Source organism: Mauremys reevesii, linkage group 1 (assembly GCF_016161935.1).
Source record: "Mauremys reevesii isolate NIE-2019 linkage group 1, ASM1616193v1, whole genome shotgun sequence".
Classification (NCBI taxonomy): Eukaryota; Metazoa; Chordata; order Testudines; family Geoemydidae; genus Mauremys; species Mauremys reevesii.
The window spans coordinates 52,903,762-52,920,735 of NC_052623.1; the positions used below are offsets into that span (position 1 = coordinate 52,903,762).

Genomic DNA, 16,974 nt, shown 5'->3' on the forward strand with positions numbered 1-16,974 from the left:
CATGTAGGTAAGTATAGCGGTCAGTGGGTTTCCGTTATAGGGTGGTGTTTATGTGACCATCGCTTATTAGCACAGTAGTATCTAGGAAATGGACCGCTTGTGTGGATTGGTCTAGGCTGAGGTTGATGGTGGGATGGAAATTGTTAAAATCACAATGGAATTCCTCGAGGGCTTCTTTTCCATGAGTCCAGATGATGAAGATGTCATCAATGTAGCGCAAGTAGAGTAGGGGCGTTAGGGAACAAGAGCTAAGGAAGCGTTGTTCTAAGTCAGCCATAAAAATGTTGGCATACTGTGGGGCCATGCGGGTACCCATAGCAGTGCCGCTGACTTGAAGGTATATATTGTCCCCAAATGTGAAATAGTTGTGGGTGAGGACTGTGAAAGTAGAATGAATTATATTGTAAAAATAAGAATGGATTAAAGAAATGTTGTATGTACCTTTAAGCAGAAATAAGAAATGTTGAAATACAGGTGCCAGGAAAAGAAACATTAGGCATAAACAATGGTGCTAATGGCGAAACATTAACAGAAGATGGGTAATAGTTAAGTAAGGAAATAAGATATGCATGCCTAGCCCAGGTAAACTTATCTGATTCTGCTTCCTTTGTTATCTTGTTAAGTTCTCACCCTTTTATCTGTATAAATTAGATAGTTTGTGTCTTGCATGGTGCTCACATTATCTGGGTGTTATTAGCAGAGCGCTGTGCTAATAAAACAGAGTGGTCTGACAAACTGTGAGTCCTGAGTCTAACTTTGACAATTTGGAGGTTCCACCGAGATGGCAACCGTCTTCACTAGGGCTGTGTGATTCCTGACTGTTTTTGTAGGACGACCGTGGCAGCCGGCACCTGGGCATTTGGCCTGAGCGGTCCTCCACCAGAACAGAAAGGTGCACGACCACAGTGAAGTCTATGCCATTGAACCTGTTGGTTCCCACTCTGTTCTGGTAGGGATCCCGGGATCTGACATCAGGAATCTGGTCAGGTAATTATTTCTGTGTTTTGTCCGGACTGAGGACTGTTCTGTCTCTGTGTCTATCCGTCTTCCTGTGGAGTGTTTGAGTCTGGGTGCCATCTCCGTCCGGGGATCGGCCAACCAAGGGGTTCCTGTCCCTGCGGTCTGAGTGAGTGGAATCTGCACAGTTGCAGCCGCACCACACTTTGGGTAAATCCCTGGGTGTGAAAGCAAGGGCAATTGAGGCAGTAGCCTGTGGGCTCCTTTTGTGTGTTGCACCGGGCATTGCTCTCATGAACCCGAATTTCCTTCTTGTGCGATTGGTGTGTGAAGTCCTCCTGTATGGGTAACCAGACGTCTAAGTCGGGACAGTTCCCTAAACGAACGCCGGCTCATTTTATGTATTTAGGATGGATCAAGACTCCTGTAAGAAGGGTCCGGACTCCTGTAAATTTCTGGAAAAATGGTCTAGGCTAACTCAGGGGGATCCCAAAACTCAGTGGCCACTGTTAAAATCTTGGAACAAGACCGAGTGGACGTCTTAAAGGACAAACTTGGCCAACCTAAAACTAAATTGGCTAAAGAAGAGGTTAATTGTTTCATTCAGTGGTGGGAAGAGGCAAATCGTAGCTGGACAAAATAAAAAAAACTCGCCTCTCTCAAATATTCAAATAATAAGTTGAAAGCTTTATTAAAAGCCTCCTCTCCCACCACCAGACCGAGCGCTCCCCTTTACCCCGTTCTCAAAAACCCACCCCAGATCGATCCAACCCCCTTAATACTCCCATCTCATTGTAAAAAAGGACAAAAAGCCCCTTGTTCTGTTCCCCTTTGTTGTCTGCCTCAAAAAAAAAATGATTCTTTAGTGTTCCACTACCAATTCAGCAAAGAAGGTGAGTTCCTCAACTAGCCCCCACCCTTCCTGGTCCCTTTCCTTGAACATTTATTTCAAAATTGTGAAGTGACCACAATATCACTCACAAACAGTTCATTGGAAAAAAAAGCAGGATCGGGCCCAGAAAAGCAGGCAAGCAACAGATAAAGAAACTGAAAAACAGGTTGGAAGCCCTAAGGGCATAGTGTTGGCAGTAAGAAAAGCAGTAAGTGCAGGCATGAACCCCTGGAACAATACTTAAAATGGTGAAATCTGAGGTGGTAAAGGTGTTATTTTGGGAGATAAACGAGTGATTTAAGGAAAGAGTGAAAAGTTAACTCTACAAAGGCTGGAGAGAATTAAGCAGTTAAACTTTGTGAAAATGTTAAAAAGGACCATGTTAAGGAGAGAGAATTCTTGGTTTCTTTGCAGCCATTCTGAAGGGAAAATGGGCCCTTTTCCAAAAGAATGCCTGTAAATAATCCAAATATATAGAGAACTATGTAAAAACAAAGCAGTGTAAAGGAATAGAAAATGTGTATATATCTATTTGTCTGTGAAAATATGTAAAGTTCTAAGAATCTAAACCAGCACATCTGGTTTGTAAAACTCCTGTTTTGTAGGTGTAAGATAAATTGGTTTTGTTTTTGTTTTTAATGCCACTAAAAATTCATTTGACTCTTAATTCAAAGTTGCAAAACTGACAGACCTTTTTGCAAGACACAGGTAATTAGTGTTGTTTGGCTTTGGGATTTAGCATTTAACCCTTAAGGGGTAACTTGATTCTTTATAAAATTTAAAATGTTTTTTTTTTAATAAAAACCAAGTTATGGCTGCAATAGGGCAGTCAAAATCAGGAGAATAGGGAGAGATTCTGGAGTCTTGTTGGTTGTTGTTGGTTTTTTTTTGTGTAACAATAGCAGATAAGAGCTGTAGTGAACAGTGCCCCTCTGAAGCAACAGCAGAGGTGAGGTGCATAAAACAAAAAGAAGCAATGTTAAAAATACTGAGCCTTAAAATGGCTCTGTGTAATCAGACTGTCACTTTTGATAAGGGTACATGAAAACTCTGTAAGAAAAAAGAAACAGTTACATTGTATGTAAAAATTGATATGGCTAATGTTTAAAAAAAAAAAGTTGTAGTATAGAAGGAATGTGCTTTTTCCCTAGGACATGTGCAAGGTATATATTGTCCCCAAATGTGAAATAGTTGTGGGTGAGGACAAAGTCACAAAGTTCAGCCACCAGGTTAGCCGTGACGTTATCGCGGATACTATTCCTGATGGCTTGTAGTCCATCTTTGTGTGGAATGTTGGTGTAGAGGGCTTCCACATCCATAGTGGCCAGGATGGTGTTTTCTGGAAGATCACCGATGGATTGTAGTTTCCTCAGGAAGTCAGTGGTGTCTCGAAGATAGCTGGGAGTGCTGGTAGCATAGGGCCTGAGGAGAGAGTCCACATAGCCAGACAATCCTGCTGTTAAGGTGCCAATGCTTGAGATGATGGGACATCCAGGATTTCCAGGTTTATGGATCTTGGGTAGCAAATAGAATACACCTGGTCGGGGTTCTAGGCATGTGTCTGTACAGATCTATTCCTGTGCTTTCTCAGGGAGTTTTTTGAGCAGATGGTGTAGTTTATTTTGGTAATCATCAGTGGGATCAGAGGGTAATGGCCTGTAGAATGTGGAGTTAGAGAGCTGCCTAGCAGCCTCTTGTTCATATTCCGACCTATTCATGATGACGACAGCACCTCCTTTGTCAGCCTTTGATTATGATGCTGTTGATGGCATTGTGTTCAGCACAGTGACCAATGCCTGGTGCTTCAGAGAAATCAACAGAACAGGTGATCATCGAGTGATCCATGCCCCATTGTTCACTCCCAGCTTCTGGCAAACAGAGGCTAGGGACATTTAGAGCATAATGTTGCCATTAATGGACCTATACTCCATGAATTTATCTAGTTCTTTTTTGAGACCTGTTGTAGTCTTGGCCTTCACAACATCCTCTGTCAATGAGTTCCACATGTTTATGGTGTACTGTGTGAAGAGTTACTTCCTTTTGTTTGTTTTAAATCTGCTGCCTGTTAATTTCACTGGGTGACTCCTAGTTCTTGTGTTATATGAAGGAGCAAATAATATTTCCATATTCACTTTCTCCACATGTCAAGACCTCTATCATATCCCCTCTTAGACATTGCTTTTACATACTCCTAATCATTTTTTGTTGCCCTTCTCTGTACCTTTTCCAATTCTAATATATCTTTTTTGAGATGGAGCGACCACATCTGCACGCAGTATTCAAGATGTGGATGTATTGTCTATCCATTTCCTAAAGGTTCCTAACATTCTGTTATGGGTTTTTTTGACTGCCGATGCACATTGAGTGGATGGTTTCAGAGAACTATCCACAATGACGCCAAGATCTCTTTCTTTAGTGGTATTGAAAAGGAGACAAACCTTGTGTTTCAGGGCTTAAGACAATGTCTAACTAGTAGAGATTAGGATCAGACCTTTATAGGGGGGCAGATTCCTCCGCCCATTGGTACATCTGCCTACTGTAGGGTTCCTTGCATCTTCCTCTGAAGCATCTGGTGTTGGCCACTGCCAGAGACAGGATATTGGACCAGATGGATCCTGGTCTGATCCAATATGGCAATTCTTATATTATTACTCTGTGGGTAGGTAAGTCATGGGAAATGGTAGTAGTCACCTGGATGGGAGGAGGGCTCTGATAAGAGAGATCTCTGGACATAAAGGGAAGTTAGTTACTAGACAGGGGCAAGAAAGAGGGGTTGGCTTTCAAAGGATGTAAACCATTTACTTACTTTTTTTCTATAATGCAGCTGAGAATACCTTATGTAGTCTAGTTTATGAGAAGTAAAAATGTAGATACATTAAGCAAATAATTTTATTTTGCTTATATGTTCTTTCTATTTTGAATAAAACTTGTTTTAGTTACGTTTGTTGTTATATGGACAATTTCATGCAGTCCATTCACAAAGTAAACACTGTAATCTCTAAAGGGAGGTGCTGAAAGAAAAGTTTCTGGAAGGTAAATTCTCCGTTCAGTTTTGGTCATGTAGGCCTGGACAAAGATGTCCTATCCCAGTGAGTTGTGTTGTCAGGAGTAAATACATGATTCTGTAGTTAGTGTATGGTGAGGCCACACACTGAGGGATGAGAATAAAAAGAAATATTGAATAGCTGCTCATTCAGTGAGCACCATCTATAGTGTGCACTGAATGACATAGGGATATGGCTGGAAAAATAGTATGTGATCATGTAATTAAAGATATGCATACACACAAGCAGCCAAATGAAGATTGCACAGGAACCCTTAACCCTAGAATTTCCTAGATTTTGAGTACATAACTTTGCAACATTAGCTTTCTTTTATCATAGCTTATATTTTAAAGTGGAAATTTCAAGTTTTGGGTTTTTTTTAAAGCAGACAATTCTACCATCTATAACCACATTGACACATCTGGGACTTTTACCTCCACTGTACAGACTTCTACCACTTGAGCTAATGGAGTAACTGATACCTGTAGTAGTCTGTGCTCCCCTATGTGGACCAGCCACTACAGATGGATAAGACACACGTATTACCAATGGGATACACAGGGCCGGCTCTAGGCACCAGCAAACCAAGCACGTGCTCGGGGCAGCACATTTTCAAGGGTGGCATTCTGGCCACTTTTGTTGTGCTTCCGGTAGCAAAAACCTAGAGCCAGCCTTGGCAGCAGCAGCACGTTGTGCGTGGGGGGCACTCCAGGGCTGCTGCAGTTCGTGCCGCGGGGGAGCAGTGCCGCACCTTGTGGCTGGGCCGGGCAGGCTCCGAGCAGGGGACACTCTGGCTGGGGGCCGCCCCACGGGGCACACGGAGCAGCCTGCAGGTGCCGCAGGGCAGCCGCCCCCCAGCACCGCAACCGGGGCTGGGCAAAGCGGCCCGAGCCGCCCAGTGACTGCGACAGAGCAGCCAGAAGCAGCAGCAGCAGCGGGGCCATAGAGGGCGGGGTGCTGCCGTGCAGGGCCCACATCCCGCTCTCCGGGGCGCCGCACCCTCTGGGGCTACCCTGCCCCAGCTCCTCAGCCTCCTGCTGGGGCAGTCCCCCAACTCTGCCCTCCCGGGTCCCGGCCGGTCCTGGAGGCAGGAGCCCTGGCTGGAGGGGCCCTGGGCTGAGGCAGGGCCTAGGAGCCCTGCTGCTTACCCCGACCCTGCCAGCGCTGGACCAGCTGGAGGCGAGGGGAGTCAGCACTGGTGGAGGGGGAGTCCAGGGCTGGGGCAGCCGCGGGGGCGGGGCGGGGGGAAGAGAGAGCCCAGGGCTGGGGTGTTGCTGTGTGTATTACAGCCTCTCTCGCTCTCGGGGGTGTTGCTGTGTGGCGCTCTCTAGGGGGATGTATGTCGCGGTGTGTTTTGAGCTGACAATAACAGATCAACCCCCCGTCTAAACCCTCCCTCACACTCCTCAGCCTTCATTTCACCGCCGCTCTGCTGCCCAGCCCCCCACCTCCCCGCTTGTGGCGCAGCCGCAGTAGGAAGCAGGCGCTGTGGCGGTAGAAACAGCCTTCGCGGCGCAGGCGCAAGGGGATTTGGCGCCAGCGCTTGTGTGCGTTGAATGAATGTTGTGGAAGCGGCAACGCTGAGGCAAGTGGGGAGGGGGGCGTCCCAGGCTAGCCCGGCGTCTGCTTGGGGGGGCTCGGCGGGGCTTGAGGCTTCCCTGTGTGGGGCCCCGGTGGCCGCATCCCGGTTGAGAGACTGCAGTGTCCCGCTGTCGGGGCGGGGGGGGGCTGCTATTGGGATGTCGGGGAGGGGCATTTGGGGGCTACTCTTGAGTCGGGGGGGAGGGGCGTCGCCGGGGGCAGGGCTGCTCTTGAGTCGGGGGGAGGGGCATCGCTGGGGCGGGATGGGGGAGGCGTTGGATTTCATTCCCTGCGAGGGGGGGACCGTCTCCCCTTCAGACACGCACAGGATGATCCCTGGGAGCTTCCATCCTTCACCCCCGTGGTGGCCGAGGGAGGGGTGAGTGGAGGCCCAGATGACTCCCAGTCACTCAGCCTCCCTTTTCCTGCCAGTTGGAAATACTGATATTTAAAGTTGATCCCGAGCGTTATTGGTAGGACAGGGATGCTGGGCGCTGTACTAACGCATGTGGGAGATGATTCCTGATGTAGATCTCTCTCCCCTATTCCCGCCAGTGAAGGATAAACAAGGGGCACTGTGTATTAGAGGGAAGTGAGGGGGCCAAGTTATTTCCTCCCATCTGTATTACATTTGAAATACTGACTCTCAAAATCGGTTCCTAGTGAAGGGGTTTCTTGTCATTCTGAGGAAGGGGAGGGGGAAGAAGTTTGAGGGATGTCTGATCAGCTGTCCTTTTGTACAGGGTCACAGAGAAGCTAAGCACAAATAAAATGGGTCTCTGCCTGTTATTTTTAGAGTAGGTGAATGTACACAACTTTACAAAGCACTTCTGAGGCAAGATTCAAGTGTCATCCCACACTGGCATTTGGCTCACTTCTGTGCCTGTGTAGACAACATAGAATTTTTCTGAATAAAATAAAAATGCATTTTTTGAACATTGCTAACTATCATCCTTGCATCCCCAAAAAGTAAATTTTCTATGCAGGGGTTTTGAAGGCAAATTGAGGAATGACATGATTCATTAGTGATAATGTTACAGACCTATGTGGTGTAAAATAAGATCAACAGCCTTATAACACTTATTTTACATGAGAGTGTCGCATAAATGCATGTGGCAAAAACGTTCAGAGTCAAACATTTGGAAATTAAAAGGACTTCACTTTAAATGTAGTAATCTAAAAGAGTTACGAGTACTTTTCAAGTACTCTTTCTTTTGAGTTCCTTGGCCAATTTTTGTGGTTTTGTAATAACATTTTCCCATTTTAAAAATGTTTTTCCCCTGGTACTCAGAGAGACCCACATAGATAGCTGAAATTGACAGACTAGCTATCCAAAAGGAAACAATAAAATAGACCCTACTTAAAATGCTTTCAAGTGCACAAAGTAAATAAACTGAAAAATTGCTACAGTAATCTTAGCTGTTACTTGTAGCAGTAGTTTAAAAAAAATCAACAACTCAGATGTGTGTTTTGGAAATTGGCAGTCTCTCTTTAGCTTGCATTCCAATTTCAATCACATTCTTATTTGTTGGATGTGTTTGCCAGCAAAAATAGCCTTTCAGATTTCACTATGTGTATATGTCTTAGTTATATACAAAGTGATATACCTTATTCATCAAGAATCATTGTGAACACTGATTCATTTAGTGTAAAACTTTACCAATGTATTCTGTATTTTGCATGGTGTTCTCGTCTTCTGTGATAGAGTTGAGTTTTTTCCTTTCCCTGCTGTGAAAATTCACACACTGGAGATCATATTATTTTTGTCTAGGTTTTTATGCCATGCCTGTTATTGTGTTGAGTGCATACACTGCAGCTGTGATTCTGCCAAATAGGACTGGATGTAACCCTCTTTATAATCTATCACCATAACTAATTGGGTTGAAAGGTCATTCCCTTGGGCTAAGTGTGTGCTGCCTTACATCACTCCCTGAGGAGCAAAAAAAAGGGGAATAACAGGTCAGCACCACCATGTTGTGTGATGGACACTTGACAAAATTACTGAAAAAACACACCCCTGAGCGCTGCAAGTTACAGTGCTGTAAAGCGCCAGTGTAAACAGTGCCCCAGCGCTGGGAGTGCGGCTCCCAGCGCTGTAAGCTAATCCCCTCGGGGAGGTGGAGTACCTGCAGCGCTGGGAGAACTCTCTCCCAGCGCTGGGAGAACTCTCTCCCAGCGCTGGCGCCACGACCACACTTGCACTTCAAAGCGCTGCCGCGGGAGCGCTCCTGCGGCAGCACTTTGGAGTTTCGAGTGTAGCCAAGCCCTTAGTGATGGACATGGTGGGAGAGGAGTGTTATGTCATTCAGTCATTCAATGTTTTGAAAAATTACCATGGACACTTGTGTCTGTGTATGGACACGTTGCTGACCCCTGATGGGAATGAAAGCCATGGACTCCTAGAGTGCAATTAGGATAGCTGAGTATCAAAGCATTTTGATATAATTTTTCAGGCTTCTTTAACAAGCATACCAGTGATGTTATGGAAAAGAAAATGGCTGACAAACCTGTGGAAAGACCAACTTTCTTTGAAATATTTAAGGCACGATGCAGTGAATCAGGTACAGCTATTATTTCATTTGATTAAAATAAATAATGTACTGAAAGCATATTGTAATCAGAGGCATTTTTAGGGTGCTGTATTCTGCAGGCATTTGCAATAAACTCTATGTCCCAATGAAGAGCTGAGTTTAACTTGGTTGTCTCCTTACATTCCTGTGTTCCTTATCCACAAGATGTAGTTGTAATTCCAAATGGTTTTAATAATGGCTCAAGACTAATAAATGCTCTAATATTTAAATATACTTAATGTTATCAAGGCCTTAGTCTCTTATATGTCAGTGTTAAAATTTATTCACTTTTAAGTTGCCTCCAGCTCTAGGCTCAGAAGTGCTAATGGTCATGATTCTTTTTTCAAATATACTGTATTTTGTGATTTATTCATGTTGAGAAGGGCTTCTTATTTTTTAAACTCCTATATTGCCGGTTTTAGCAAAATGGGTCCAGTTTCCCTTCTAACTGTAAAACAAACCTATTGTTTAATCACTGTTCTTTTTGGAGTATATTTCAGTGTAGATTCTACTGTAGATTCACATGTGCCACATGCATACAAACTCAGAATTTTTTTTTAATAGTAGTATGTATCGGTGCTGTGCATGTGCCTTGTACCACCTCATGTTCCATATGAGCGCACAAAGGGTGGAATGACTGCAACCTTCCCTCACTTCCTTTTTTTTCCCCATGGCAGTGAGATGGAACCTGGACAGTGTACAATTTTTATCTTACAACTCAACCCTTTCATGAAAAAATTGTCCACTCTCATTGTTTTCTTATTTTTTTTTGGACTGGGGAAGACCTCCTGTACAATCCCTTAAACTGGAGAGTGAAAAATTTTGTGCCAACCACTGGCGTAGCACTCTAAACCCACAGGGTTTAAATCATGCCTGTCATGCGATAGTCTTATATCCTTAATGACAAGCACAGTAGATGTCTCTTGCTTCCTTGGGAAGTACACATCCCTGACAAGTGCTTGATCTGCCTCTACTTCTTGTCCCACACCCCAAAATGGAGAGAGATGAAGCTCAAATTAAATCTCTAGGAGCAATCTATGAAAGTCACATCTGGTTTGGAAGAAGAGACAGTCTCCGGGCTGGAGTTGAAGCTGGCATACATCTGGATCCAGCCGGGAGAAGTTTAAAAGGGTGCCAAAATCCCTGTTCCAATGGCCTTGGTGCAGAGTGCATTGGCACTGACTCCAGAGCAACAAGACCTGGCATCCACACAGTCCACTTCAGACATCAGGTGGCATACTTGTGGTTAAGGCCGAATCCCTACTCTGTCACTTCTAGTGCAGGAAGTGGGGGGCCACAAGGATTTTACAAATTAATACTTTCCACTCCAGGCTTGTATTAAACTCCTAAGGTTACAGCTTCTCTCTGACCTTGGCTTGGTAAACGCTGCCACCACCCAAATGCAAAAAAACCCCTTTGAGTTCAGGAAGGAGCACTTGGGAATTCCTCCCTGTGGGGTACCCTCAAACCCCCCTCCCCGGAAGATGTGAGAAAGCCATAGCTAATCTCCTTTGTTTTCTATCAGCTAATCAACCAATATGCACAAACCTCTTAGGACACCAAAAATCCAATCCTGTTCTTAAAAAAGGTAAATTTTATTAAAACAAAAAGAAAGAAAATACATCTGGAATTTAGGCATTTGCTAGATTTTAAAGGCACAGAGCTCAGCAACCAGTTGTGCTGTGGCATCATCAGGGATACTGTTCCTGACAGCTTGTATTCCATCAGTGTGTGGGATGTTTGTGTAGAGAGCCTCTACATCCATGGTGGCTAGGATGGTGTTCTCTGGAAGGTCACCAATGCATTGTAGTTTCCTCAGGAAATCAGTGGTGTCACGGAGATAGCTGGGAGTGCTGGTAACATAGGGTCTGAGTAGAGAGTCCACATATCCAGACAGTCCTTCAGTGAGAGTTCCAATGCCCGAGATGATGGGGCGTCCAGGATTTCCGGGTTTGTGGATCTTGGGTAGTAGATAGAATAACCCTGGTCGGGGTTCTAAGGGTATGTTGATTTGTTTCGGTGTTAGTGTAGGGAGTGTCCTGAGTAGATGGTGCAGTTTCTTAGTGTATTCCTCAGTGGGATCTGAGGGAAGTAGCCTGTAAAATTTGGTATTGGAGAGTTGTCTGACGGCCTCCTTTTGGTAGTCAGACCTGTTCACAGGAACAGTATCCCTGATGATGCTACAGCACAACTGGTTGCTGAGCTCTGTGCCTTTATCCTCACACACAACTATTTCAAATTTAATGACAATATATATCTCCAGATCAGTGGCACCGCTATGGGCACCCGCATGGCCCCACAATATGCCAATATTTTTATGGCTGACCTGGAACAACGCTTCCTCAGCTCCCGTCCACTCACGCCCCTTCTCTACCTATGCTACATTGATGACATCTTCATCATCTGGACCCATGGGAAGGAGACTCTGGAAAAATTCCACCACGATTTCAACAGCTTCCACCCCTCCATCAACCTCAGCCTGGACCTATCTACACGGGAGGTCCACTTCCTAGACACCACGGTGCAAATAAGTGGTGGTCACATTAACACCACCCTATACCGAAAACCTACCGACCGCTATGCCTACCTTCATGCCTCCAGCTTCCATCCTGGACACACCACAAGATCCATTGTCTACAGCCAAGCACTGAGGTACAACCGTATCTGCTCTAACCCCGCAGACAGAGACCAACACTTAGAAAATCTCCACCAAGCATTCTCAAGACTACAGTACCCACATGAGGAAATAAGGAAACAGATCAACAGAGCCAGATGTGTACCCAGAAGCCTCCTACTGCAAGACAAGCCCAAGAAAGAAACCAACAGGACTCCACTGGCCATCACATACAGTCCCCAGCTCAAACCCCTCCAACGCATCATCAGGGATCTACAACCCATCCTGGACAATGATCCCACACTTTCACAGGCCTTGGGTGGCAGGCCAGTCCTCGCCCACAGACAACCTGCCAACCTGAAGCATATTCTCACCAGCAACTGCACACCGCACCATAGTAACTCTAGCTCAGGAACCAACCCATGCAACAAACCTCGATGCCAACTCTGCCCACATATCTACACCAGCAACACCATCACAGGACCTAACCAGATCAGCCACACCATCACCGGTTCATTCACCTGCACGCCCACCAATGTAATATATGCCATCATATGCCAGCAATGCCCCTCTGCTATGTACATCGGCCAAACTGGACAGTCTCTAAGGAAAAGGATAAATGGACACAAATCAGACATTAGGAATGGCAATATACAAAAACCTGTAGGAGAACACTTCAACCTCCCTGGCCACACAATAGCAGATTTTAAGGTGGCCATCCTCCAGCAAAAAAACTTTAGGACCAGACTCCAGAGAGAAACTGCTAAGCTCCAGTTCATCTGCAAATTTAACACCATCAGTTTAGGACTAAACAAAGACTGTGAATGGCTTGCCAATTACAGAACCAGTTTCTCCTCCCTTGGTTTTCACACCTCAGCTGCTGGAACAGGGCCCCATCCTCCCTGATTGATCTAACCTCGTTATCTCTAGCTTGCTTCTTGCTTGCTTATATATACACACCTGCCCCTGGAAATTTCCACTGCTTGCATCCAAAGAAGTGGGTGTTCACCCACGAAAGCTCATGCTACAAAACATCTGTTAGTCTATAAGGTGCCACAGGATTCTTTGCTGCTTCTACAGAACCAGACTAACACGGCTACCCCTCTGATAGAAGTCATAGTGCATCAGGTCTCCTAGTTACGGGCATCTGGGATTCTGAAATTAGTCCAGGTGATAAAGAAGACCTACTCTTTGCGGGCATGGAGATCTTCCACAAGCAGACGGACAATGCACTCCATTCCCTCAAGGATTCAAGTGCAATGCTGAGATCTTTAGGGATCTATACCTCAGTGCCATATCGTAAGCCCTTTTGGTACCAGCTCTCACAAAGACACAGAATACTGTCTTACTCCCTCAGTCACCCACTGGAACACCCACCTGGAAAGTGGCCCTGTCACACCAGGAGGCACATGTCGTTGTCCTCTGTCCCATGCCAGGCTCCCTCTTAGAGGAAGCAGGCTTGATATGCGTATTGAGAGCCCCATCAAGGCCATTTCAGAGTCAGCCTGGGGAAATTGTCTTACTTTCTTCAATCAGGCATGGTCAAAGATTACAGCTGACAAATAAATGCTGGACATTTTCACTCATGGCTACCTCATCCATTGCTGTGCGTAGCACCTAGCCACACCCTTCTCTATCCGTCTTCAGAAACCCTACTAATGAGAGCATTCAGTGATGAGCTGCCAAAATCTTAACAACGGGTTCCCTATAAAAAGTTCTGATTTAACAACGGGTTCCCTATAAAAAGTTCTGATTTAAGGGATGTGCGACAGCATGTATTTTTTGTACCAATAGGGTTACCATACGTCCATATTTTCCCAGGAGGTGATTAAGAACTGAAAAGCCTGACATGTCCAGGAAAATACAGATGTATTTTAACCCTACCTAAAGTTCTTTTTTAAAAAGATGGGGCTGAACTAGAAATGAGCTCCGTTTCACATGTGTGGGTGGTGATCAGGGACAGTCTCAATTTTTGGGTCTTTTTCTTATATAGGCTCCTATTACCCCTCACCCCCGTCCCGATTTTTCACACTTGCTGTCTGGTCACTCTAGGGTGTGCACATGTGTGGGTCCCAGCTGCTCCCTGCCCCCCCCTCATTGAAGCAGGTGTGCAGGGTTACTGCCCTGGGAACTGCAGGGCACCAGTGGATGTGGGGCTGGCTGCAGATAGGGGCGTGGGGCAGGGCTAGCTGGAGGCAGGGAGTGGCACGGGCTGTCTGTGGGCAGGTGATGCAGACGGGCGGGCTGCGGGTGGCTGTGGGCAGGGGGTGGCTGCGGGCGGCTGTGGGCAGGGGGTGGGGCAGGGGGCGGCTGGGGGCAGGTGGTGGCTGGGGGCGGGGCAGGGGCGGCTGGGGGCAGGGAAGGCGGGGGAGGGGCGCAGATACTCTCACGGGGGGGGAGGGGCTGGGAGCAGCAGGACGCAGCCGGGGACTCACCAGGCAGCAGCAGCAGGAGCCCCAGGGCCAGACGTCCGAGGAGCAGCAGCAACTGGGCCAGGAGGCAGCTCACATGGCTCCCGCAGCACAGCGCAGCGCCCCCCGGCGGCTGGGAGGAGGAATTACAGGCTTCCCAGGCAGAGCCCATCAAAGCTTCCCTCGCAGGGAAGCTAGTTAACAAGCGGTTCTAAAACCGCTTCTAAATTTAACAACGGGTTTGCGCGAACCGGTGCGAACCGGCTCCAGCTCACCCCTGAGAGCATTCCACAAAAAGAAGTGGCCTTCATCTAGGAACCAAAGAAGAGGTTCCCCAGGAATACAGGGGAAGAGGCTTCTGCTCCTGGCATTCCTTCATTCTCTTTGTCCTATGCTAGACCTAAGAGTCTAAATGAATTCATATGCTGCCTCAGATTCAAGATGGTAACACTTGCCTTCACCATACTGAATACAATAAATTTCATCTGGCTACAATGGTACAGATTTACCTTGCAGCATTATGCCATGTGCCCTCTTATATTTATGTGCTGCTGGTTGCCAGACTTCTCCGGAGATTGCTACAGTTCTGGCTCTGGTCAGTCTATTCCTCTGCAAAGTCACCAACAAAGAAGGTTCTCATACTCCCTTGTGTCCTTGTGGTGCTGAACTGTTTGCTGCATCTTGACAATGCCCTAAAAGGGGTCCCCTTTGTGGCCCCATTACTATCCAGGATGTTAGTGACTGCTGCATCTGGGACAGGTTGGGGAGCCCACTTGAACCACTTACAGATGCAAGAGATATGGAACTGCATATAATATCTTAGAGCTTTACGCCGTCAATTTACATGCCATCATCCTGGTAGTTTTGCACCGTGCAATAGTCAACAACTCATTGAACTTCCTTAGCAGTCTATCACCAACCCCGAGAGGGCACTGCAGAAATTGCTCTCAAGTTGATATTTCATCAATAGGGGATGTTGCTGACAGACACGTTTGCCATCAAGGACAATGCCAAGTGCTCAAACTTCTGTTCCAGAGGGGCATGACTCTTGGATCATTGCCAGATGCCTGCCTGCCTGCAGTGGAATCAAGTCCTTCTATATGCCATTCCACCAATTCTGTTAATCCCCATGGTGATTGCCAAAGCTAGACGAGACCAGGCTGTGATGGGTTGGATCACAGAAACCCCCTTGGGGCTGCCAACTGATGTGCCAAGACTACTTCTGCCCCTGTTTTCTCTGTCATCTTGGGACTACAGCACCCTGTCTTGTTGAGCCAGACACGCCCGTCTGCTCCAACACAGACTCAAGGTCTGAACCATGTGCCCCAAAGCTGCAGACTTAACTGAAAGTAGCTTAAGAAGTGTTCCTGTCTTTAACACTCAGATGCCCAATTCCCAATGGTGTCCAAACTCCAAATAAATCTGTTTTACCCTGTATAAAGCTTATACAGGATAAACTCATAAATTGGTCTCCCTCTGTAACACTGACAGAGAGAGATGCACAGCTATTCCCCCCCCCCCGGTATTAATACATACTGGGTTAATTAATAAGTAAAAAGTGATTTTATTAAATACAGAAAGTAGGATTTAAGTGGTTCCAAGTAGTAACAGACGGAACAAAGTGAATTACCAAGCAAAATAAAATAGAATGTGCAAGTCTATGTCTAATACAGTAAGAAAACTGAATACAGATTAAAAACCTGTAAAAGGAAGCTTACTGGAATTCCTCTGAGACTAGTCTCCTTCTAGTCTGGGTCCAGCAATGACTCACCACCTGTAGTTACTGTCCTTTGTTCCAGTTTCTTTCAGGTATCTTTGAGGGTGGAGAGGCTCTCTCTTTAGCCAGCTGAAGACCAAAATGAAGGGGTCTCCCACAGGCTTAAATAGACTTCCTCTTGTGGGTGGAGACCACTTCCTCTCTCCTGTGCAAAGTCCAGCTCCAAGATGGAGTTTTGGAGTCACATGGGCAAGTTACATGTCCATGCATGACTCAGTTTTTACAGTCAGCATCCATTGTTTACATGCTACCCTGAATGTCCTCAGGTAGACTTCTTATGTGAATTGGAGCCTTCCAAGATTCATTGTTCTTTTAAGTGTTCCTCAACTGGTCACTTAATTTGCACATTCCTTTCTCAAGAAGCTGACCAAATGCTTTGCTAAGGCTACTAGAAATCAAGCAAGTACGCAGCCAATAGTCATAACTTCGAATACAAAAATGATACATGCATACAAATAGGATGAATAGATTCAGTGGATCATAACCTTTACAGAGATACATTACATGGCACATGTAGCATAAGACATATTACAGTTATGTCATATATACATTCATAATAATATTTCCATAAAGCGTTATGAGGTGCACCATCACACAGGCCATGCTCATTCTCATAGCTCCCTGCTGGCCAAGGTAGTTCTGGCTGACAGACCTGTTACAGATGTCTACGTGACCACCAGTCAGTTTCTCAGATTGCCCAAACCTGTTGTCAAAGATCAGGCTCAAGTACTCCACCCAGACCCAAGGTCACTACACCAGATGGCTTGGCTGCTGGAGCATCACAGAAAGGGACTGCTCCTTGCATGTTCAGGAAACATTGGCACAGAGCAGGAAGCTATCCACACTTTCAAATGGATAAGGTTCTTAACATTGGCAACCCGATGTGGCCAAGACCTGCTGCAGGTCCCACTACTGAAGATTCTCGACTATTTGCTGCAGCTGAAACACTTTGGATTTTCATTTAGCTACATCAGGATCCAGCTGGGAGCAATATCAGCGTATCATCCACTGATAGTTGTTCTTAGTCTTCTCTCATTTGTTAGTATTAGAATTTCTTAAGAGTCTAATGCATACTTAATCACTGGTTAGAGATTTAAAATTTTTATTAAAGCTAATGTTATATATATA

General features: G+C 45.9%; 1 protein-coding gene across 4 annotated transcripts in view; it reads left to right on the top strand.

Moving 5' to 3' along the window:
- Positions 1–16,974, top strand: part of BRCA2 (BRCA2 DNA repair associated) — an 89,154-nt gene that overhangs the window by 10,149 nt on the left and 62,031 nt on the right. For 2 of the 4 annotated variants that reach the window (XM_039489087.1, XM_039489105.1), the window contains exons 1-2: positions 6,353–6,478; positions 8,928–9,035. In XM_039489087.1, the coding sequence (XP_039345021.1) occupies positions 8,957–9,035 (79 nt within the window). In that variant the 5' untranslated portion in view covers positions 6,353–6,478; positions 8,928–8,956. Of the gene's footprint in view, positions 1–6,351; positions 6,479–8,927; positions 9,036–16,974 lie in introns of those variants that run through there. The other 2 variants (XM_039489114.1, XM_039489095.1) reach the window with 2 other exon arrangements.